Raw genomic sequence first — 23,246 nt, 5'->3', positions numbered from 1 at the left:
AGTAGCAATATGACAGTTAGGAAGCAGCAACGAAAATAACTATGGTTGGGTCACAACATGAGGAACTGTATTTAAAGGGCCAGAAGGGTGAGAACCACTGTCTTAGATATTCTTTATCTCCCTGGAGAAGTGTTGCTAATTTGTTTTATGAAGAAACACTGAATTGCGAATTGCTTCCCTGTTGATGGGAGGAAGGTGTTGCTCAGTGGTAAGTTACAGAAGGTCACCGGGCCTCTTGCCTTGACTACTACACCCCATTACAGTAAGATGGCAGAGCAGGCTGGAACTGTGTCTTCGTTTTCAGCTTTGCCATCAAGAAAACATCACATCTCTATGGTACAGTAAAAGCCATTGTGTAAAAAGTTCTTTGCAGCCGAAACCGGTTTGGCTCAGTGGATAGAGCGTCGGCCTGCAGACTGAAGGGTCCCAGGTTCGATTCCGATCAAGGGCATGTACCTTGGTTGCGGGCACATCCCCAGTAGGGGGTGTGCAGGAGGCAGCTGATCGATGTTTCTCTCTCATCGATGTTTCTAACTCTCTATCTCTCTCCCTTCTTCTCTGTAAAAAATCAATAAAATATATTTAAAAAAAAAAGTTCTTTGCAACCCATGGTATAAAACTGTGATATAAAAAACATTAGGTCTTATGAGTTCCCCACACTATCTAAAACTCACGTGTTAAATGAACAGAAAGTGAGCATTTTTTCCATTGATTAATATTTTTCCTGTTGAGCAGATGAGAGAAAGCCAAAAAAAGCACAGCTGGGCCATTTCCCCTCCCTGGGAACGTCATTTCCAGGCACTTTGTGCTCACTTGATAACTAAGAACTATTTTGATAAGCATTTCCCAGTCGGGATAAAAATGCATGCTTGGTTCCAGCCTTCATTCCACCCCCCGATTCTGTCTTACTTGAAAAGGACCCTCCAACGTAATTGACCATAACCTCGGGGGCAGGCCAAGATAAGTCCACCGTAACCCACTTGACCGTTGGCTCTGGCGTTGGCAATGTGCTGCGAGATGAAGCCCTCTGGCCAGAAGCCAAGATAAAATTAGACTGCTAATTGGAATTGCCGGGTGCCTAGTGCCCCCGTCCACACAGCCGGGGCCAGGTCTTGGCTGGCTTTCTGATCGTTCCGGAATGGAAAACAGCCGCGGGTGAAAGGCTAGGGAAGAGGCCAGGTCATCTGTCTTGCAGACAAGGCTGGCTCAGGCTCCCTCCAGAATTCCTGCTCACTCCAAGAAATTCCTGCTTTCTCCAAGTCATCATTCTCATCCCCATGCAAGTCTCATCGAAGCAAAGGAAGGAAGGGGATGCCAGAGCTGGAGGCCTCCGAGGAACATCCAATTCCAGCTCTGTCGCACTACGGAAAACAGAGGAAATGAATGCTGAATGGAGAGGCAGCGGCCACAAGATTTCAGGCCAGAGCGAGAGAAGTTCTGGAAAGTAAAGATTTAAGGAAAGAAGTGTCCGAACTTTGGGGCAACCGAGATGTGGTCTCAAGCCTGGTAAAAGACTCCCCTCACTATGCTTATAGTGACCACCTGCAGTAGATGAACTGTGTTCATTAGTTGAATGAAAGAACACTTATTTTCCACCAAGTAGAACTGAGCTTCTAACATCATTATATCCAGAGGTAAAGCTAAGAAAGGCAGAGTCCAATTCCAGATATGAGAACATGTCCATGAGAAAATGTCAGAGGAAGGAAAAATGACTTCAAGTCCCTAGAACAGTGATGGCGAACCTTTTGAGCTCGGTGTGTCAGCATTTTGAAAAACCCTAACTTGACTCTGGTGCCGTGTCACATAGAGAAATTTTTTGATCTTTGCAACCATAGTAAAACAAAGACTTATATGTTTGATATTTATTTTCTATATTTAAATGCCATTTAACAAAGAAAAATCAACCAAAAAAATGAGTTCTGACACACGTGTCATAGGTTCGCCATCACTGCCCTAGAATAAAGCCAGTACATGGAATATTTAATTAGACAACATAAAGAATGCTTTCAATTATATGGCAGAATTGAAGATGTTTAATACAATTCTAACAAAAGAAAAAGAAAGTCAAAATATTCCCTTAGAATAACTTCATGTCAATCACTTATCCTTTTGGCATGCCTATTAGGGACCACATAGTTCACACATGTAACGATGCTTGAACTCTATTTTCTTCTTTCTTTTCTTCAGTCATGATACTGGAAATTAAAAGTGACATAAGTGGAAAAGAAAAGAAGCCTTCAGTCATGCATAAGTTGAAGCAAGCCAAAATAAGAGCCTCCTTTGAAAATATGGGAATGTTTTACAGAAAACAATTGTTGGCATAATTTTAATTTTAGTTCAGTGTACAATTCCATCCAATAGACCAGACTGGAACTTTTCAAACCCCGTGTGCACAAGAATCAGCTGGGGATTTTTTTTAAAGGAAAAATGAGTTGTTTGCAGTCCCTCTCCAATGTCCTAGGTAAGGAGCTGTAATTGGCAGAGCAGCAGGAATCAGCATTTTAACAAGCAATGAAAGCTTTTTGAACTGTAGGTGATGAATCATTAGTATGCTCAGGGCTAGCATTAAAAAAAAAAACTAAATAGAAGAGGAGAGGGGAGGAGAAAAAAAGTAGCAGAGTGCATTTCTGGTAGAAAGGGCAAGTTATGTTTTAGAAAACCTTTTTTGTTATTGCGTGTCTATGCTGAATTTGATGTTACATGTATTTCTTACTATAGGTTTCATTTAAAAAAAGAAAAGAGAAAACCATTGTTCTAAGTTGGGTGTTCCCAAACTATGGTCTGTGGGCCATATCCAGCACGAACCCTATTTGTATAAATAAACTTTTATTGGCACACTGCCACATTCATTCATTTTTGAATCTATGGCTGACTTCACACTACAACTTTGGGCAGACGTGAGCTGTTGCAACAGAGACCATATGGCAAAGCCTAAAATAGTTATAATCTGGCTTGTACCTTTACAAAAAAAGTTTGCCGACTTAAATGATTCTAATCAGATGGCACTGATTTGCACCACTCGGTGAAACACTATCCTACATGGTATAGCACTTGAGAATCAGACACTGAGCATTTAGCAAAATACTAATTTCATTATAAACCACTTTTTAATGTGTTATTTGAAAAATCTGACAAAATGAAATATGATTTTGTAAAAAAAAAATTTCTATTGACTTTTAAAGAGAGAGGAAGGGAGGGGGGGGAGAGAGAGAGAGAGACATTGATGCGAGAGAGAAATATTGATCAGTTGCCTCCTGCATTCCCTCTGCTGGGGATTGAATTGGCAACCCAGGCATGTGCTCTTACTGGGAATGGAACTGGCAACCTTTTGGTGCATGGGACGATGCCCAACCAACTGAGCCACCCTGGCCAGGGTGAAATTTTTTAAAAGAAATAAGTAGATACGAATACATAAGATTCTCTGTATGTATGTGTCACTGCTGCAGGGGAAACTTTTCTCAGGTGGCATTGTTGGGGCAGTGTGATTGCCACAGTGACATTTTTGGAATTCATTCCATACTCATCATGGAAATATTCTGTCTGTTGGAATGTCCTTTTAGTGGGGACATAGACCTATTTATATCATTTTATTGGTTGTTTATTATTACCTTAAATATGCTTTTAAAAGTAGTCCTTGATTTTTCTTTGAATGTATTTTAAATGCTTATATATGTGTGTAGGGTTCCGATCCCAATATTGCTATGGCCAAATAATTGATCCTCGATTGACACAAGTATTTGAGCCGACAATGAAGTCCATACTCAGCATTTCTGTAAGGCTTCAGAAAAGCCTGAACATTTAATCCAAGTTAATCATCTTAAATTTGGGGGAGTTAGAGTACATAAAAGCAGTGAAGAGAAGGACCCTTTTTCTCTTTAGCTGCGACCTTATATCTTAGATCTGTGAACATAAAATGCATACTTGGCTTAATCTGGAATTTTCCATCAGCTTTCATGTGTTGATATGAAATGTATCCCCTACTACTGAAGAAATAAGACAATTCTTTTCCAGGGTGTCTCATGGCTCGAGACTCTCATGCAGTTCATCTAAGTATAAAGGCTGCCGAGCTATTTATTTCAAAGAATGCACAATGTTCTGAGGGCAGGAATGACCAGTATGTACTAATGTGCAACAACGTCGCCAGCTTGGCGGCCTCCCCAGTGTGAGGATTTGTGGTGAGCTTATTCCCACCAGGCCTCATGGCTTTGTGATTGGCACCAGAGATGATGGAGGCACTCACGAAGTAGGTGAAATTCACCTTTGTGGTCTCCACGATTCCGCCACTTCTATCTCCAGCTACCCAAGTGCTGGTCAGAGGGCCCTACTGTCCCTTCGCTAGATTCAGTGTCCTCAGCCTGTCCAGCCACCACCCTGGGCATCCTCACAGGGCACCAAATCCATACTCACCCTCTCTGCCCAGCTCTTCTTTTCTTCAAAACATAACTGATACCACATGCCCTGGCCAGGGACTCAGTCACTGTGAATTCTGGGGTTTGGGATCAACTAGTCCTTGGTCATGTGCCAAGTAACTCAAAAGAAAGCTGAACCAGGCACTGATCTTTTCCAGGTAACATTTGCTTTCTAATATTTCCTTCTGAGATAATGTCCATGAGCAAATATGCACTTTTTAAAAAGTGATACATTTCAGACAGTTTCAAAAGGAATATGATCAACTTTCTTGTACACAGTACCAGCTTTACCAAATCTCAATATTCTGATCATATTAATGGATTATCTAGGTGATTCCAATGGAATTATAAGGGTCCTTATAAAACAGTGGTTCTCAACCTGTGGGTCGCGACCCCTTTGGCGGTGGAACGACCCTTTCACAGGGGTCACCTAAGACCATCCTGCAGATCAGATATTGACCTGACGATTCATAACAGTAGCCACATGACAGTTATGAAGTAGCAACGAAAATGATTTTATGGTTGGGTCACAACATGAGGAACTGTATTTAAAGGGCCAAAAGGGTGAGAACCACTGTTATAAAAGAACCAGGAGAGTGAGGGTCAAAGAAAGAGATTTGAGGATGAAAGCAAAGGTCAGAATGACATGATGAAGAAGCCATGAGCCAAGGAATGTGCGTGGCCTCTAAAAGCAGGAAAAGCAAGAAGCGGATTCTGCCCCAGAGCCTACAGAAAGAAACAGCACTGCCAACATCTTGACTTTAGCCCAATGAGACTGATTTTGAACTTCTGATCTCTAGAAGAATAGATAATAAATCTGTGTTGTTTCAAGCCATCAAGCTTAAGGTAATCTGTTATAGCAGCAATAAGTAGCTTCTCAACACATCTGAGTCAGACTTTGGCCAGAGAACAATTACATATAAATTTGTTAATTCACTGTAACAGCTTCAACAACTATTTGCTTTGATTTGACTTCAACTTTTCTGATCACCATCACAATGTATAAGTGTTTTTCAATCTATATAGGAAAAGTAATCTAAACATTATATAATATTAGAAGTACCTTTAAAATTCTGTAGGAAGCAGAACACAATATTAACTATTGTAATCGCTGTGTACTACTTAACATTGCTAATTTGATTTAATGATACACATTTTATTATGAGCAATAATAAAAGAAATTCATGAATCTGTTGTATTTTGAATGAATGTTTCTGTCTTAAATATTTACAATATTGTCTTTTGAGGGTGGCAGAGAAATGGGTAAAATAAAATGGATCATAAGTATTTCAATATAAATATAAGTAATTTTAAAATAAAGTGATGATTTTAAAGTTACCAATGGTTTCTGAATTAATTTTGAATAAATAAGAAAAGCATCAAACAGACTGTCAAACTACAGCGGGAAGGCTGGGGAGGGAGGTAATGGATCAACCAAAGGACTTGTATGCATGCATATAAGCATAACCAATGGAGGTAAGACACTGGGGCGGGGCGGGGGGGGGGAGGGCATGTGCGGGGGGGGCGGGGAGGGGGAGGGGATGCCGGGGGAAGGTCAATGGGGAAAAAAGGAGACATATGTACTACTTTTGGTAATGCTTTAAACAATAAAATAAAAAAGTAAAGAAAGTGGTCATAAAGAATATAATATAAATGTGTAAAATGCTTTTTGAATATAGGTTACTGTAAAGCCATAGGAAATTTAAAACTGCAAACAATAAAGATTTAAAAAACACAAAAAAACTAAATATCAAACATTAGAAAGAAATACTATTAACATATCCATAAAGGGGTATGTGATATAGTGAAACTATAGGAGTTTTGCCACCAGGAAATTATACATACCTAAATTCCCTCGAGGACATGAGCAAGCACTTCTAGTTTTTACATATGTATAATGTCTGATTCATTTAAACATTTATTTAATACTGTATTAATTGCTAGGACATAGCAATAAATATGAAATGAACTTTTCCTCTATGGAAAGAGATGGGAAACAGTGGCTATAATAGACCAGAGCTTCATGCTGCCTCCTATAGTTGGGTGTGCACAGGAGACCATGATAACACAAAGAAAGGGGTGGAGAAAAAAATGGCCAAATGAGGGGCTTTGAACTAGGTCTTAAAGACTAACAAGGAGATTACAGAAAATATAGAACAAGGAGATATTCAATATTTCTTAAGCTACTAAAGTGCATGGAAGTATGACATTTTCTCCAGCTAGAGCATATGAAATCTTCTGCCCTAGAAATCATACCTTCCCTTCTTTGATCTTGGTTCCAATAATTTGTCTTCTTTGCTGAATGATCTCAATAAGAAGATCACACTCCTCCATCAATTTGGCTTCTTGACGTGATGCATTGACCTACAGGATAGATAAAATGGTAAGCATTAATTTGGCCTTTGTTTTTAAGCAAATGTTCTTTTAAATGTAGACTAGTATGTTTTGGGTGATTGCTGAAAAGATAGTTAAATGTTAACACTTCTTCCAATATGCAGAGAAGACAAACATAAGGACTTACATGTTCACTTCTCATCTAGCATTCCTGGAAAAAATTATTATCCAATGATAGCAGTCTTTCTCCTAAGCCAGACTCAGCCTCAAAATCTCTGAACACAACATGTACATAGCTATTACCAATTAGTTAGAAATTGACACTTGAAATATATTTGCAACGCCTGCTTTTATATTTTGAACGAAAGTATAATTTTAGCCCGTCAACCAAAAGTACGTTTTAAAAATGAATATTAGTCATTTATGGAGGACAAATTACTATCAGTATCTTTTGGACAAATTTTCCAAAAGCAAGGGAGCAAGATTAAATCACATTCATTTAACTTTTCCCTTAAGCACAGATATCAACTTTGTATTTAATCACTATACATTTTGGGGTTGTTGTTGTTGTTTTTGTACAATTGTTTATAGAAATTCAACAAAGGTAAAACCGAGTCGGGAAGGTCTAGGAAAACACCGCCAAACAACTATGGCACATATGAATGCATATCTTCACAACTGGGACACAGCCATGTTATAAACCGGAAACGAGAACTCTGCTCACACTTCAAAGGACAGAGAAAAGGAAAAGAAAGGCCACGTTGGGTCATTGATTCTACTTCTTGACTCACCGTATAAATGAGATCGATGTAGAGTCCGAGAGCTCATGCTGGAGCAAAGCCTCCTAAGTGCAAAGGTTGAAGTTCCATTTTAAAATTTTTGAGAAAAGGGTGAATTCTATACAGGGGCACCTTGGCAACGTGTCTTATTTCCACTATACTTTACATATATGCACAACATGCTTATGTAATTTCTTAACGTCCCAAGCAGGCTCTCCGCCTCCAGGTAAACATGCTTTAACCGGAAGGTCTCGGCCTGCTCTGCCAGGTCTGGGCACACGTCTAGATGGAGTATTTGTGTTGATGAAGTCCAGGGCAAGTTCCCTCCTACCCAGGAAACCGGGAAAGTTGGCAATCATAAAGCAATAAAAACACTGGTATGCACTCACACCTTGCATAAATAACTGAAACAATTTGTACAAAAATGATTCCTCATATTGTAAGATGTAACAAAACCAAACAATGTATGTCAAGACGGCAGATGTGTGGTCCACTTCATGTTGACACCAAAACCCTGGCGTTGCAAGGAATGAGGTGTCCAGAACAAAACACCACCACAACCCCCCCCCCACACACACACACACACAAACAGATAAACTCCTAAGCTCATGCTTCAGTAAAGGAATTTCTCCAAAGTTCCTCCTCTCCAGCAGGAATGTCTTCTTGGTAAAGGCCGCCTTAGAAATGGTCCATAAGGCAGCGCAGTTACTATTCCTAATAACCCCAATGTCCGGCTCACTCATCCCCAAGATGGGTGGTGGAACGGCATTGCCTTGGCAAGACTTGCCAAATGGGATCGGCCCGTGGTCTGTTGTTGCAAGTTTCAAATTGAGAAGGAAAGCCCTCGTTTCTGGAAAGTCTTTTTCCCTCCCCCCACCCACCCCATATTTCCACACTAGTCCTTGGACTAACTCAGTTTTTGCAGGAGTTTTCCTTCCAGTTGCCCAAAGCAGACACTCACAGACATTTCAGCGAGGAACCGCTCACAGCCTGCCTTGGTGACCTGCGGGCAGTACCTCAGGTCAATATGACAGATGTTTCCACAGCGTTTGAAGGACAGGCACTGGTCAGTGACCTGGTTGCAGTCTGACAAGTGGATTTCTGTTAAGGAGTCCCGGGTGGTGGTGCCCACTGCAGTGAGCAGGTTGATGGACTGGTCCGTCACGTGGTTACAGTAACTCAGGTGGAGCTCGGCGAGCAGGGGCAGGCGGCGGCTGATGGGCCGCAGGGAGGCGTTGGTGATGTCCAGGCCCGCAAGACGCAGCCCCACGATGTTGCGGAGCTTGCTCCGATGGTCCATCTGGCCTGGCCTGTATCTGTGGGCGGAGACAGGAGATGCCGCATCTGGGCATCCGTCAGCCCTTCTACCCACTGGACATCCAGGGTCCGGAGCACCGGACAACCGGAGGTACAGAGGGCCGAGACCGCGATCCACGAGCAGCCCGCCAGCACCAAGTGTCGGAGCCCCGGCAAACGGCGGATGAGCCAGCTCAGCTGTTTCTTGGAGATATTGGTCCAGCTGAGGTCCAGGGAGACGGGCTGGTGCCGGATGATGCCGCTCAGCATCAGGGGCGTGATGGGCCTGCAGTGGTTCAGGTGGATGCGGGCCCATAGCCGCTTATCCCAGCACCAGCGGTTCCAGGTGGTGCAGACCCGCATGCAGACACTCAGGTCCTGGTGGCTGAGGTAGCTGAAGCCGGCCAGCCACAGGTTCCTGCGCATGACGTGGGCCCCGTCGCCCAGGGGCAGCGAGTCGGGTGGGGGGTGGATGGGCAGCGGCCGGATCACGTATTGCTCCATCTGCAGGCACTTGGGGGGGTGGGGGGGGGACACGGAAGGAGGGGGCCGGGAGAGGGCGAGGGGTGGGCTGCGCAGGCTGGGCCCCGGCTGGTGTCGCAGTTGGTGGGCAGAGGGATGGGGGGGAAGGGGGTGCCGTCGGGCCCTTTGCTGAAGCGATCGGGGCGCTCGCAGAGGCCCACGGGCCGCTTGGGCTCCTCGTTCTCACTCTCGGGCTCCGACTTGCTGGGCTGGTGTTGGCCAGGCTGCTCTCCGTCGTCTGGATCTCGGGATGGAGGTCCTTGCTCAGCTCCTTCTCCGGGTGCCGCCGTTTCCCGTTTCCGGCGCGTTTTCACCTTGTGACCTTGACCTTCCGCTCTCGGGGCTGGGCCTGGCGGTGAGGGAGCTGGAGCGGAAATGGTCGCTCCCCCTGGTCTGGTGGGGGCGCCTCAGGCAAGTTGACTTCCGGTTCCTGCTTGAAGCGCAGGAGGGGCTTGTTGCCTAGAGCAGTGGTTCTCCACCTCGGCTGCACGTGAGCATCACCGGGGGATCTTTTTACAATCCTGCTGCCTGGGCCTCCTCCTCCGGAAGTTCACTCCTTGAGCATGAGGTTAAACTTGCCCCCTTCCTCTTCCACAGCGTCTGCCTTCCCTGCCTCGCCACACAGGAGGCACACACACGGTGTGTGGGGTAGCACTGGCATGATGCAGCTCTGCTCCATCCGCCCGGGGCCCCAAACTTCTTTTTTTAAAATGTTGTTTTATTGCTTAAAGTATTACAAAGAGTGTTACATATGTCTCCTTTTTTCCCCCCCTTGACCTTCCCCCGGCCTCCCCTACCTCCCAGTGTCTGTGCCCATTGGCTATGCTTATCTGCATACAAGTCCTTAGGTTGATCTCTCAAAGCCCCCCCCCCCCCCCCCCCCGCCAACCCTCCCCGGCCTTCCCGCTGCAGTTTGACAGTCTGTTCGATGCTGCTCTGCCTGTGTCTATTTGTGTTGTTTATAATGGTCTTTATGATCCATAAATGAGTGAGACCATGTGGTATTTGTCTTTCACTGACTGGCTTATTTCCCTCAGCATAATGCTCTCCAGTGCCATCCATGCTGTTGCAAACGGAAGGCGAACTTCTTCATGTCCTTGCAGAAGTGGCACTCGCCGCACTTGGGCCACAGGCAGGCCTCGCCCAGCGCCAGCGAGCTCCCGCTGTGGCCAGGTTGGCGGCCAACTTCACCACGGAGGCCGGGCCCAGCTTCCCTTTGGGCCTCCCAATGGCCTGGTTCTGGTCCGGCTCTGATTCATAGTCGTGGACCTTGGCGCTCACGGACATGGCCTTGGCTCATGGTGGGCCCAGGCTCGCAAGGGAGCTGCGCCGCGTGCCTCCACTATACATTTTTTTAAAAAAACAGGATAGTTAAATATTTTATTAATCTTACGACATCATTTTTTAAATATATTTCTTTATTGATTTCAGAGAGGAAGGAAGAGGGAGAGAGAGATAGAAACATCAATGATAAGAGAATCATTGATCTGCTGCCTCCTGCACACCCCCTACTGGGGATCGAGCCTGCATCCCAGGCATGTGCCCTTGACTAGAATCAAAGCTGGGACCCTTCAGTCCGCAGGCCGACACTCTATCCACTGAGCAAAACTGGCTAGGGCACTTAGACATCATTTGAAATGTCACTTCTGTTACACTTCTGAAAGACCAAGGTTCAACAACGAAAGCGTGTCATTCTCCTGGAAAGGTAGATCATTATAGAATGGCTTGTATTTGAAGTTTTGAAGACTCATTGTATGCAGGGAGGGTTAGGATGAGCTCATTCTTGGCAACTGGGCTTGGGAAATACTCCGAGCATGCTATTTCCTCCATCTCATGACAATTCCAAAATACTTATTCACAGAGACCAAGAAACCACAGCTGTGGGAAATGGAGATAGCATGCATGCATTTTATGCTTTTAACACAGGGCAGGAGAAGCTGGAGTGTTACGAAGAATGGCAATAGCACTGATTACTCTAGCATATCTCAGAAGGAGCCCTGGCCCAGTCATTAAGCCCTTTTGATTCGGGATACTTGACTTAACTGAAGTCATTTCATTCTCTATGAATGAGATAAACTGAAAGTAGGGTCAGGAGTTCAGGATACAAATCCACTGGGGGCTGTTCACAGAAATCATGTCCTGTTTCCAGAGGCGAGGATTCCTTGACTTTGATTCCTGATCATTATAAGACACAGTAGAGAGACTACTCAAGACATCTTCTTATTGAGAAGATAATGGTCACTGCCCATTCGCAGCAAACCACCAGACCATGTCCTCTGTCAGATTAGCACATAGATATGCTTGCTTAATGATTAGTAACAAAAGAACAATTTTAAAAAATGCACTGATGGACAAGTACAGAAAGTGGAACTCAGGCTAGTATTTCAAAGAAGTTAATCATTATGCTCAATTTCCCTTACTTCTTACTTTTCTGTCATCATTTTAGCTTCCCTTCAAACTCCCCTATTCTCAAAGAAATTTCTAGTCTTTCCTTTTGACCTCAAACTCAAATTAATAACTGACTACAACTGAGAATTTCTGGGAAGTAGCATCCTACACTTGAAAAGTAGAACTGAGCCCTGAGAACTAAGTTGTATTTGAGCTAAGTAAATCTAATAGGATAGGATGCAAGCTCCGTAAGGGCAGGGATCTGGATTAAATGAGGCATCTATCTCAAGCACCCAGAGGCATATCTAGCACAAAAGAGGCATTCAAAAACTATCTGTTGAGTGAATGGATAGTGAAAATGATCTTCCAAGAAGAGACAAGGTAAAATGCAATGAAGTAAGTAGCTATCATGAGTAAGTAGCTATCATGATATACTGCAAGCACTCAATATGCAGGTATTAGATTTATTAGTTTTCTAGGATTGTGTAGACACAAATTATGCCCTAAGGATTTTTTGGCAGAGGGAGGGCAGGACGTTGACTTTCTTTCACAGCCTTATTGACATATTCCACATACCATAAAATTCATCAATTTATAAAGTGTATAGTTTTGTGGTTTTTAGTATATTCTGAGCTGTGTAACCATCATCACATTAGAATTTTAGAACATTTTCAACATTCCCAAAAGAAATCCCATACCCATAGCAAAAACTCCACATTCTCACGATCCACCTCCCTTCAGGCTTACAGAATCACTAATTCTACATTTTGTCTTTTTATGGATTTGCCTGTTCTGGATATTTCATGTAAATGGAATCAAACAATACATGATTTTTTATGTCTGGCTTATTCACTTAGCATCATGTTTTCAAAATTCTTCCATGTTGTAGCATGTGTCAATTCTTCATTATTTTTTATGCCAAATAATATTCCATTTTAGGGCTACACCATATTTTGGTTAGCCATTCTTTATTACGTGGACTTTTTGAATTTTTTTTGTTGTTGTTACTATAAATACAATCAGTTATGAACATTCATGTATAAATTTTTCTGTGCACATCTATAATAATAAAAGCGTAATATGCTAATTAGACCAGACATCCTTCTGGATGTCCTTCTGGATGACCTTCCGGACAAAGCCAGGGCTGCGAGGGAAGCCCGGGTCCCGGGTGCCAGAGGGAAGCTGGTGCCGGCAGCCAGGGGAAGGAAGGTCTATTTTTGCATGAATTTCATGCATCAGGCCTCTGGTATGTGTATATTCTTCTTGAGTATAGGAGTGGGATTACTGGGTCACATGTCAACTCTATGTTTAGCTTGAGGAACTGCCAAATAGTTTTCCAAAGTGGCTGCATCATATTATATTCCAACAAGAATATATGAGGCTTCCAATTTCTCCATATCCTTGTCAGCACTTGCTATTGTCTTTTTAAATTTATCCTAGTGGGTATGGAGTGGTATCTCATTGTGGTTTTGATTTGCATTTTTCTGATAGCTAATAATGTTTAGTATCTTTCATGTGTTTACTTGCCATGTGTATATATGACTTGGACATATGACTATCAGACCCTATGCTCTTTTTTTAATTGGGTCATTTGTCTTCTGATTATTGAATTATATGATTTCTTTATAAATTCATCAAGTTCCTTACCAGATATGTGATTTGCAAATATTTTCTCCCATTCTGTGGTTTGACTTTTTATTTTCTTGTGTCCTTTGAAGCACAAAAGTTTTTATTTTGATTAAGTCCATCTTACCTATTTTTCTACTGTCACTTGTGCTTTTTAAAATATGTTTTCTAAATGATTTTTAAAGAGAGGAAGGGAGAGGGAAAGAGAGATAGAAACATCAATAAGAGAGAAACATCATGGATCAGCTGCCTCCTGCATGGCCCCTACTGGGGATCAAGCCTGCAACTCAGGCATGTGCCCTGACTGGGAATTGAACCAGTGACCTCTTGGTTCATGGGTCAACATTCAACCACTGAGCCACACCAACTGGGCTGTCATTTGTGCTTTTAGTATCATAGATAAGAAACCTAATCCAAGGTCATGAAGATTTATGCCTATTCTCTTAAAGTTTATCTCTTACATTTAGGTCTATGAGTCATTTTGAGTTAAGTTTTATATGTGATGCAAAGTAGGGGTCCAATTTTATTCTTTTACTTATAAATATCCAGGGGTCTAAGCACTATTTTTTGGAAAGACTGTTCTTTCCTCCATTGAAGGGTCTTAGTACTTCTGTCAAAAATCAATTCACTGTGTTGTGAGCTCCTCAGGTTTTGATGTTGTTGCTAACATATTCTGTGTTTAAAGATATTCTGTTTTTTACTAAACCTGATGAGTCCCACTAGTAATCCTAGAATAGGTGCCATGAAATGTGTGGAATACTAGCTCTACTCATATGATAATATTAGGAAAGGAGTATCTCCACTTCTACGTTTCCTGTTTTATAAAATGAGGTGAATAATATCTACTCTTTCAAGCATGTGGGATTATTGTGATAAATACATGAGATAATATGTGAGGCAATACTAACATTAGGAAGCCATGGACAAATCTGAGGTAGTATTATCTGCACTGATAAGTAGTTTTGTTAATAAACTATGATTTGGTTTGGGAACCATTTCACTCTCCAAATCACTGGGATTTGGGTTATTCTATGGAGATAAACTGTCCCAGTTACCACTGCAACATGGGTTCCACTTAATCCAAATTCTGACTATTCAATGTTTACAATGGATAGGTTTGTTTTACAGAAAAACATGGACTGAGATCTAATTTGTTGAGCCAAATATGTTTTGAGAAAGCTCATACCACAACCACCACCGCCCCAAATTATAAATTCCCAGAAATTTAGAAACATGATCTGCTAATTTTAGGCCAACAATTTTCCTTAGATATTTCAAGGAATATGGAGTTAACTCTCCTTTGAAACCAGAAAAGTTGAATCTCTTCGTCTACTTTGATGAAGCTTCCAAGTTTTATAGCTCTAGCATTCTTATATTCCAAAAGGTACAATAAAAGAAGCTGAATACTCTCCTATATTTCTCAAAAACTGCAAAGCAGCTTTCCACAGTTTTGCTGTTTCATATGTCACTTTAAAAAGTTAATGATTTGATTGAACTTCATTTCTTAAATGGACTATGTATTAATTAAAATACGGCAGGGTTTATTGGTTACTTGCAGTGTATTCAGGTGTTTCTAGTTTGTTTTAGAAGCTGGAAGTCCCTGGTTATGATTTTAGCTTTCATTTCTGATTTGCATCTTTTGATTCAGAAATCATGAAGGCTGACAGAAGTGCAGTGAGTAGGGCCAATCTAAGATGCAAGAAAGGACCACAAAACCTACTTTCATAAGCCTATCCTTCCACCTTTGTGTCTTAAGTCTCCCTGGTCCCTGATCTAAAGCCGAGTGGAGATTAGGAATGATGGCCTGGGGTAGGTGGATGACTACTGTATGCCACCTCTGGACCCCAGTGGAAATGGGACCCTTATCCTTCAGAGCCCTTGACATCATTGGACAAAATATAGCTTAAAACTGAGCTGTTTCCCCATTCCAGGCTCCTCACTGTTACTTTTTTTCTCATTTCAATTATACTTAGTCACTTTCACCACATCCCGTTTGGGCCTCAGCCATGTGCGTAGCATACTTCTCCACATCTGGAAATGTATCATTAAATCCCCATCATTGTCTTCTAATCCTTAGTACTAACTTCATCTCTTTACAAAAATGCCCTAAATTAATTCTTCTACAGTCATATCCCATCTCAATTCTTTCAGAATTTATTTCTCCTTTCAGGAGTTGTGATAATATCTTTTAAAAGGTATCACCCTAATACCTTTATTGAGGCTGCAAGAGCCGTAGCTGATATCAAGTAAGCTCAAGTCATGACTACTCTGAGGAAACACTTGCGGCTTTCACTTTGAAAGAGCTACACACACTACTGATTCCTTCATCTATCCATTCTAATAACAGCAACTGGGCTCTCACAGTCTATCAAACAGCGTTCCAAGTACTGGGCATGCAGTGTGGTCCAAGAGAGACAGAGTTCTCATTATCACAGAGTTTGCATATAAGCGTAAAAGAACAGGCTGAACAACTCAGTAAATAAATAAAAGTTTGAAACCATGACATGTATAAAGGAAATGAAAGAGGGTAACATACTCTGCTGATGAACATGGCTGAGAGTAGGATCCTTTTTATTGGTAGAAAAAAAATTCTCTGACCAGTCTGCCGGGAGATGAAAAGGAACCAGCCAAGAGATGTGCAAAGGGTGTTTGTTGGCAGGCAGTCGCAACTCTGCTTTTCTTTCTTGAATTTACTTGGTGACGTTGGTTAATAAAACCATATAGGTTTCAGGTGTACAAGTCTAGAATATAACATCGCTAGCGCACTCACCACCCCAAGTCAATACATGTGGCCTGTTCACATCCAGGATGACGTGTTTTTAGGATTTAGGATTATAATCTATGTGAGGGGTGTGTGTGTGTGTGTGTGTGTGTGTGTGTATTTCCCTTAAGAGCAATGGTTCAGTGTTAACCAATGTAATCTATGTGAGGGGTGTGTGTGTGTGTGTGTGTGTGTGTGTGTATTTCCCTTAAGGGCAATGGTTCAGTGTTAACCAGTGTTACTGGCTACTTTATAGAACATAAGTACAGTGAATAATGAGAAGAGTTTGTATTTACCTACTAACTAGTGCAGTGGTCACCAACCAGTGGTCCGTGAGGTCCAAAAGGTTGGTGATGGCTGATCTAGCGTGTCCATAATCATTCTAAAGTATTTGGGGGCAGGAAGGGTAGAACAGGAAGGGAAATTATGTAAGTGAGAAACAGAAGAACAGTGTCTTCTGTTAGCCCTAACCCCTGCCTCCTATTCCTATGGTAATTTTGCTGCTTCTCTTGGACAAACTATAACGTTCTGACCCTGTTACAGCCCTAATGAAAGAGAAATCCAAAAGCTGACCAATAAAGTGAGCGTAGAAGGTCAACATTCAATGTCTGACTCTCCTAGCCCTTAGGGCCACTCAGCCTCATTAACGCTCATATCAGATACCAATAATCAGTTGCAGCCTCATGTAAGTTGCCACTGGGTGCACAGCTTATCTGCCTTTTCTAGAAATGCAGTTACACGTGCTCATTCCTCAGATTAATTAATGATAACATAAACAGGTAGGCTATTTTCTCCACAGCAGTTGGTTAGCAATGCCTAGTAAAGAGACCCACTGCTAAATTTCCCGGTATAATAGCATTACAGTATTTCACAGAAGGGGTGGGGTGAGGCAGACCATTTATTATTTTGTTCTTGTCATATATGTATAAACATTAAAGGGATTTAATTACATACACACACTAGAAATTGGACTACGTGTCTGTGAAATGTTCTTTAGTCTGTAAACAGTTTCTAAGTATTTCGAAAAACTTGCTCTTTTCATTTGACTTGTATTTAACTCCAAAAGGAGATGTTCAGTGCAGAGTATAAACATCATTAGATTTCAGACATGTGTGGCCTTAACATCTTTGGAAATATTTTATAGAACTCTTAGAAGGAATGCAACATCGTTGGGGAAAAGATCTGGCTACTTCTCCAGGGGAAATTGAGCTGATTCATATGCATTTTAAAAATCCCCATGAACTCATTTAAGTTAGCCACCTCTAGATTTTCAGAACAAAACCTTTCCATTCCTCTTGTGAAAAGGATAGGCTGACTTGATAGATCACTTCCTATTCATACACAGATGCAAACACTGAAGTGAGCTTGGAGAAGATAATCCGGATGCATGCGTTGGAGAAAGGAAATTGTATTTCAGGGTGAGAAAAGAGGGGCCTGGCATTGCAGAATTCCAGCCACCACTCACTTCCAATTCCTCGAGAAGGGTGCTCCTTAATCCACGCAGCCCAGGAGAGCACCGACCACACCAGCCCACCTTTAGTGCACTCTAGAAACTGTATGATCAAACTGCAACCCCTCTGGTGTAAGAATCCAAACTTTGCTGTCCTTGAGATCACTACCAACAATAGTGGGGGTTTGAAAGGCAAATGTTCGCGTTACAGATTTGCCTAAAATCGGTCCTCATGGCAAAAGCAATGCTGGACCACAGTTCAAATTCAGGTGACCTTGAGAAAGGTCCAAATATAGCAAACACACCATCACAGATACCATCTTTGGAAATACGTTATCTGTTGATGTTACTGTTGAAATTCAATAGCACTTTTCTCTATTGATGAGAATATGTCATTTTCTGTCTGCATACAAATATAAAGGGGTTGGTGTTATTCTATCCCAATAGCACTCTTATTTCATATTGTTATGTATGTCCGTAACAATAACATCGCCCTCAAAAAGACAAACACGGGGGGGGGGGCGGGGGGGACTTCACTCCACGCTGCCCAGGGCTGGGGCAACGGAAATACAAATGAGCTGCATGTAAGCTAAACGTTTGTCCAGAAAGGCGAGGGGACAGGGAAACCTGTATTTAAGTGGGCTCTATGCCCTGCCGCGGACCCTGACCAGGTGCAAAAAGAAATATGAGGATCTGAGGGTGCTTTGGGTTTTACTGCCAAAGGCAGCCGGGATGAACATTCCAGACCCTGGGGCAGAAGGGAGACAGAGCTGCCAGAAGGAACAATGAAAGGGACTCTAATACTTGAGTTTGTATATAAAACGGAGCCAAGCAGAACTGAGTAAGGGCAGACTGTATTACTGTAATTCATCTAATATGTTTATATGTAATCTTCACCCTGAAACTCTCTCACACCAAAGTCAAATATCTGTGGACCCGGCTCAAGTAGATGAGAGTGAGAAGAATGGCCAAGTTCCCAGGGTCCCTGTCTTTGGAGAAGAAGCCAAAGTATAGAACCATCTTTTTAAATATTTAATATGTGAATTGAATATTGGACATTTTTGACTAAAACTTTTAAAGTCCAAGAAAGACTTTTCAGAAGAACAAAAATGGAATCCCTTCATAAAATGCTTTTGGGGGGAAGTAGCAGTAGTGGGGGCATGGAAAGCTACATATCCTCCAGCCTTTATCAGAGTGACGTGGTAGAAACTGTACATATTGATTAACTATCCAGAGGATTTTGCTCTATTTCTGTGATGAGAACAAAAAAATAGTTCCCAGGAACCTCATGATAAATCCTCTTTTCTTGAGGTTTCTAAGATTATGAAGCTTGGGTGTTGGCTAAGGAGCGAGATGCTATTAAAAATGGAACACGCTGTGGTGAACTGGACAATAAAAGTCTTCTTAGAAATAAAACGATAACAATAAGATAAAACAGTCCAACCAGAATGCCACCGCTAATGCCTATAACTTTAAAGCTCCGCACAAGAAATTTTTCTCCCAGGAGTAGCACACACCACATGCCCATCCAAGCTGCTGTTGATGTTGTTCATTTTTTTCAGTAAAACAGGATCGTCAAACAAGGTGAAATAATTTAGCGTGAACAGGGCCAGAGAAGGCAGTAGCTCAGAACTCAGGGTCCTTAAGAAGGCTTCCTTAGCTTGAATGCCAGGTTTTCCTTACATCATGTGGTACTGTAAGTCCTTGGGCATTTGCCTAAACTATTCATTTCTCAAGTTCCTCATCTGCATAATGAAGAAAATACCAACTGTTACCTGCTAGACCAGGTGTTCCGCCGCGGGTATTTGCAATGGCTGGAGACATTTTCAGTTGTCACAAATGGGGGCAGAGCAGAGGGGAGCGAAGGGTGTGCTCCTGGCATCTAGTCAGTAGAAGCCAGAGATGCTGCTAAACATCCAACAACGCTCAGGACGGTCACCACACCAGAGCATGATCCAGCCAGTGGGACCCAAATGTCACACGTGCTGAGGTAGAAACCCTGAGGTAGGTGGTGAGAACTAAATGAATGAGTAAATGAAACGCCATTGAAAAATGCTTGGCACATGGTAATTACTCAATCAATGCTAACCATCACTATCGCTAACAAACTCTGTTTATTTGGAATGTCCATGTAGAAGCAACCTGGTAAATTCTAGGACCAGTCAGCCTGTGTTGATTACTTGGAGACTTTCTAGCAAGAATCAAAACTTCCATCTACAGCAGCAGTTCTCAACCTGTGGGTCGCGACCCCTTTGGCAAATGACCCTTTCGCAGGGGTCACCTAAGACCATCCTGCATATCAGATATTTCCATGACGATTCATAACAGTAGCAACATGACAGTTAGGAAGTAGCAACGAAAATAATTTTATGGTTGGGTCACAACATGAGGAACTGTATTTAAAGGGCCAGAAGGTTGAGAACCACTGATCTACAGCTTTCATAAAAATAATGGTTTGGAAGGTATAACATGAGGACTAACTCCAGAATTTTGGAAGGCAGCTATGCTCACCACTATACCACCAACGCCGCACCTAACTCCAGAATTTTGGGAGTCACTTTCAAATCCCAAATACAATCCTTAAAAGCTCCTTCTTGGTGCAATTGGGCAAGGGGGACGAACAGAGAAAAGTCTTCCATGATGAAGAACAGGAATTGGGAAACTTTGCTGTAAAGGGCTAGATAGTAAATATTTAACTTTGTTGACCATGTGGTCTCTGTTGTAACTGCTCAGTGCCACTGCTGTAGTCAGAAAGCAGCCACTGACAATATGTAATCAAATGGGCGTGGCTGTTCCAATAAAACTTTCTTTATCAAAAGAGGTGACGAGTCACATTTGGCTCTAGGGACATCGTTTACCAACCTCTAGCATAGAGGAAAAGATTAGGGACGTTGTAGCCCAAAAGCTGCAGATATAATGAAAAAATGTGAATTTCTGTGAGAATGATTCTCATTTGCATACTTTCCATGAAAATATCTGTAGGCTGTCTGGCACATAGTAGGTGCTTGATAAACATTAATTTTCTTCCTTCAAGGCACAAAGAGTTGCAATGACTGATTCATAGGATTTCGATTTGAAAATGAAAATACACCTGCAGTATGGTTTTTACTTTCCCCGTGATGTCCTGCTGACTTCTGTCAGTTGTCATAAATGCTGCTCTTCCCCAGGCGTTTTTCTGAGTACACTCAACAGACTCCAAGCTTGCACTCTTGGCATTAATGCCCCAGACTTTTGTGTGTGTGTTTAATGGTAACTGTTCAGCACAGTTTCAAAGCAGAAGCAGAATGGAAGGTGTTGCTCATCCTTCATTCAAAAACAATAACTCCCTCCCTTCCTTTCTCTTATTAATTACACGCTTTATCAAACAAATGCTTCACACCCTTCCGTTGGGGTTGGGCGCACAGAAAAAAAACTCAGCTGTCATGGGCACCTGTCTCTACGAAGTCTGTGTCATCAAGTTTCTGAAAGTGATAACTTCCAAGTCATTTTCAACAAATGTATTTTTACATTTAGCCTTTAGACATTGTGGTCAAAGCTTTAACAAAAAAGAACACAAAAAACTTACAGGCGAGGATGGTCAAATGAGTGCCGGGGAGCATGGAGGTGGTGTTTCAGGGAAGGGAAGTCATTTGTAATGGAAAGAGGAAGCGTCTATCCCACGACCTTCCATTACTCATTTCAATCTCACATGCCATTTCTCATTAAGTGGCATTCCTTTTAGTTGTTTGCCATGATTCCTGAGTAGAGATGTGCTGGAAAAATACAAAGTTGGGCTCCTATTCAGACTTGCGTTAAGTATAGAGGCCATCTGCTCCCCGCAAACTCATGAAGAATGAGGACTGGATGCCTGCTCTTTGCTACGTGTACAGTGAGGGAAACAGACTGGATGAAATCACCGGCAAAGCTCGCACTTGGAAGCACACCTGGAAAATGTGCAGCTCTGTTTCTGTCTTCCTGGCGCATCCACAAGTGGTAGCTCTGAAACCTCTTGCCTGGTTGTCACGCTAGGGTACCAGCTGAGCTGGTAGACTGATTTTTAAATATCTTTGTTGCCTGGTGTTTAATATTCACATTTATTCAAATTCAGTGAAAGAGAGGAGAGTTTAGGGAAATGTGAGCTATGGTGACGCTGGGAAAGGGGATTGGTGCTAGCATCCTATTTTAGGAGGTCTGCGGATTCTGTTCTCCGAGTGGGCATGAAACTAGGCTGCAAGCACAAGCTGTTGCCAGGAAATACCAGTCGGGGGTGGGGGAGTGAGATAAGGCCGTGGTCGGCAAAGTGCGGCTCGCGAGCCACATGCGGCTCTTTGGCCCCTTGAATGTGGCTCTTCCACAAAATACCACGTGCGGGCGCGCACGTACAGTGCAATTGAAACTTCGTGGCCCATGCGCAGAAGTCGGTATTTGGTGGAAGAACCACACTCAAGGGGCCAAAGAGCCGCATGTGGCTCTCGAGGCGCAGTTTGCCGAGCCGCAATTTGCCAACCACTGATGGAAAGATATGAAGCCAGTGAAGTGTGCCTTCCCAAGACCACGGTGGGCAGTCGGAAATGAATCCCAGTGGCTGGCTTCGGGAAACAGTGCAGAACATACCAGCTGATGGGGAGGAAGAGTGGTCCTTAGCTAATACCCTCCATCAGAGGCTGCCTGAAGGCTGCTGGCAGTGGACGGGCAAAAAGCCCCCAGGCCAAGTCTTAGGGGTTTGCAGCTGGAAGCTCTCAGGCCAGAGGACATGGGCCTGGCACTGACAGCCCCAGACAGGAGCGCTTCCCTTTCAGGGACTACAATCTGGTCGCTTCCTAAGGGCTCTCATGGGTGTCAGAGGGCACAGGGGTCCCATTTGCCCAGTTCACAGCGATTTTCACTCTCATGGCACAAGAACTAATTAGTCTGCGGCACTCCAAAAAATAAATTTTTTTGTCGATGTGACAAAAAAAAGAGGTATAATTTTTATTCATTCACACCAGATGGCTATTCTGTTGGCTGTTGTCATTTTTTTTACCTGACAATCTAAGAGAAGAGAAAAGAAATCGATGCCCCTGACTAGCCAGGTACTGCATGTGTTAAAAATTCCCGAGGCACACTGGTTGAAAATCACTGTTCTTAAGCTCCAACGACGTAGGACTAATTGCGGCGCTGAACAGAGTTTTCATTGAACAGTGTTTTCTATCCTCACCTTGGTCATTCCTGACTTGAGGGCCACAGTCCACCTACAAGCGTTCATTTGCAACTGACCATGAATGGGACTCAATTTGAACAATGGCAGGCAAAGTTGCCTGGAGAAGAAAAGCACACGAGATCTAGTGAGTCAGACTAAAATATGTGCATTTGCTTATCCAGATGTGCCACACTTTTCCACTATTTCAACTCACTGTGGAATTACTATCTTTCTAAAACAACGGCTTTCCAGTTTTAAGCTTCCATAGTTAGAGTTTCTGCAGTAAAATTGAATTTTAAAAACCTTGAGTTGGGGATTACTCCATTATCTGAAAGGTCAACTAGATTTCTATATACAAACCTGACAGATGTTGCCTTCTCACCTTCCTACCTGGGAAACAGAATGCTCTTTTATGACTGTCAGGATAAGGATGGTGGAGACGGCATCCTGCCAGGTAATGGAAACACTGCTTGCTTTAATTTTCTCACCAAGAACAAAGCCTTCTTGTTGTTTAATAGAACCT

General features: G+C 42.6%; 1 protein-coding gene across 6 annotated transcripts in view; it reads right to left on the bottom strand.

Annotated features, from left to right (window-relative positions):
- The window catches only part of MID1 (midline 1), a 355,756-nt gene that overhangs the window by 34,842 nt on the left and 297,668 nt on the right, over positions 1-23,246 (bottom strand). For all 6 annotated transcript variants that reach the window (XM_059680037.1, XM_059680036.1, XM_059680040.1 and 3 more), the window contains one exon: positions 6,666-6,773. In XM_059680037.1, the coding sequence (XP_059536020.1) occupies positions 6,666-6,773 (108 nt within the window). The remainder of the gene's footprint in view (positions 1-6,665; positions 6,774-23,246) is intronic.

The sequence above is a fragment of the Myotis daubentonii genome, chromosome X (genome assembly GCF_963259705.1).
Source record: "Myotis daubentonii chromosome X, mMyoDau2.1, whole genome shotgun sequence".
Classification (NCBI taxonomy): Eukaryota; Metazoa; Chordata; class Mammalia; order Chiroptera; family Vespertilionidae; genus Myotis; species Myotis daubentonii.
Note: the sequence above shows the minus strand (reverse complement) of the source record. Positions and strands in the feature narration are given on the sequence as shown.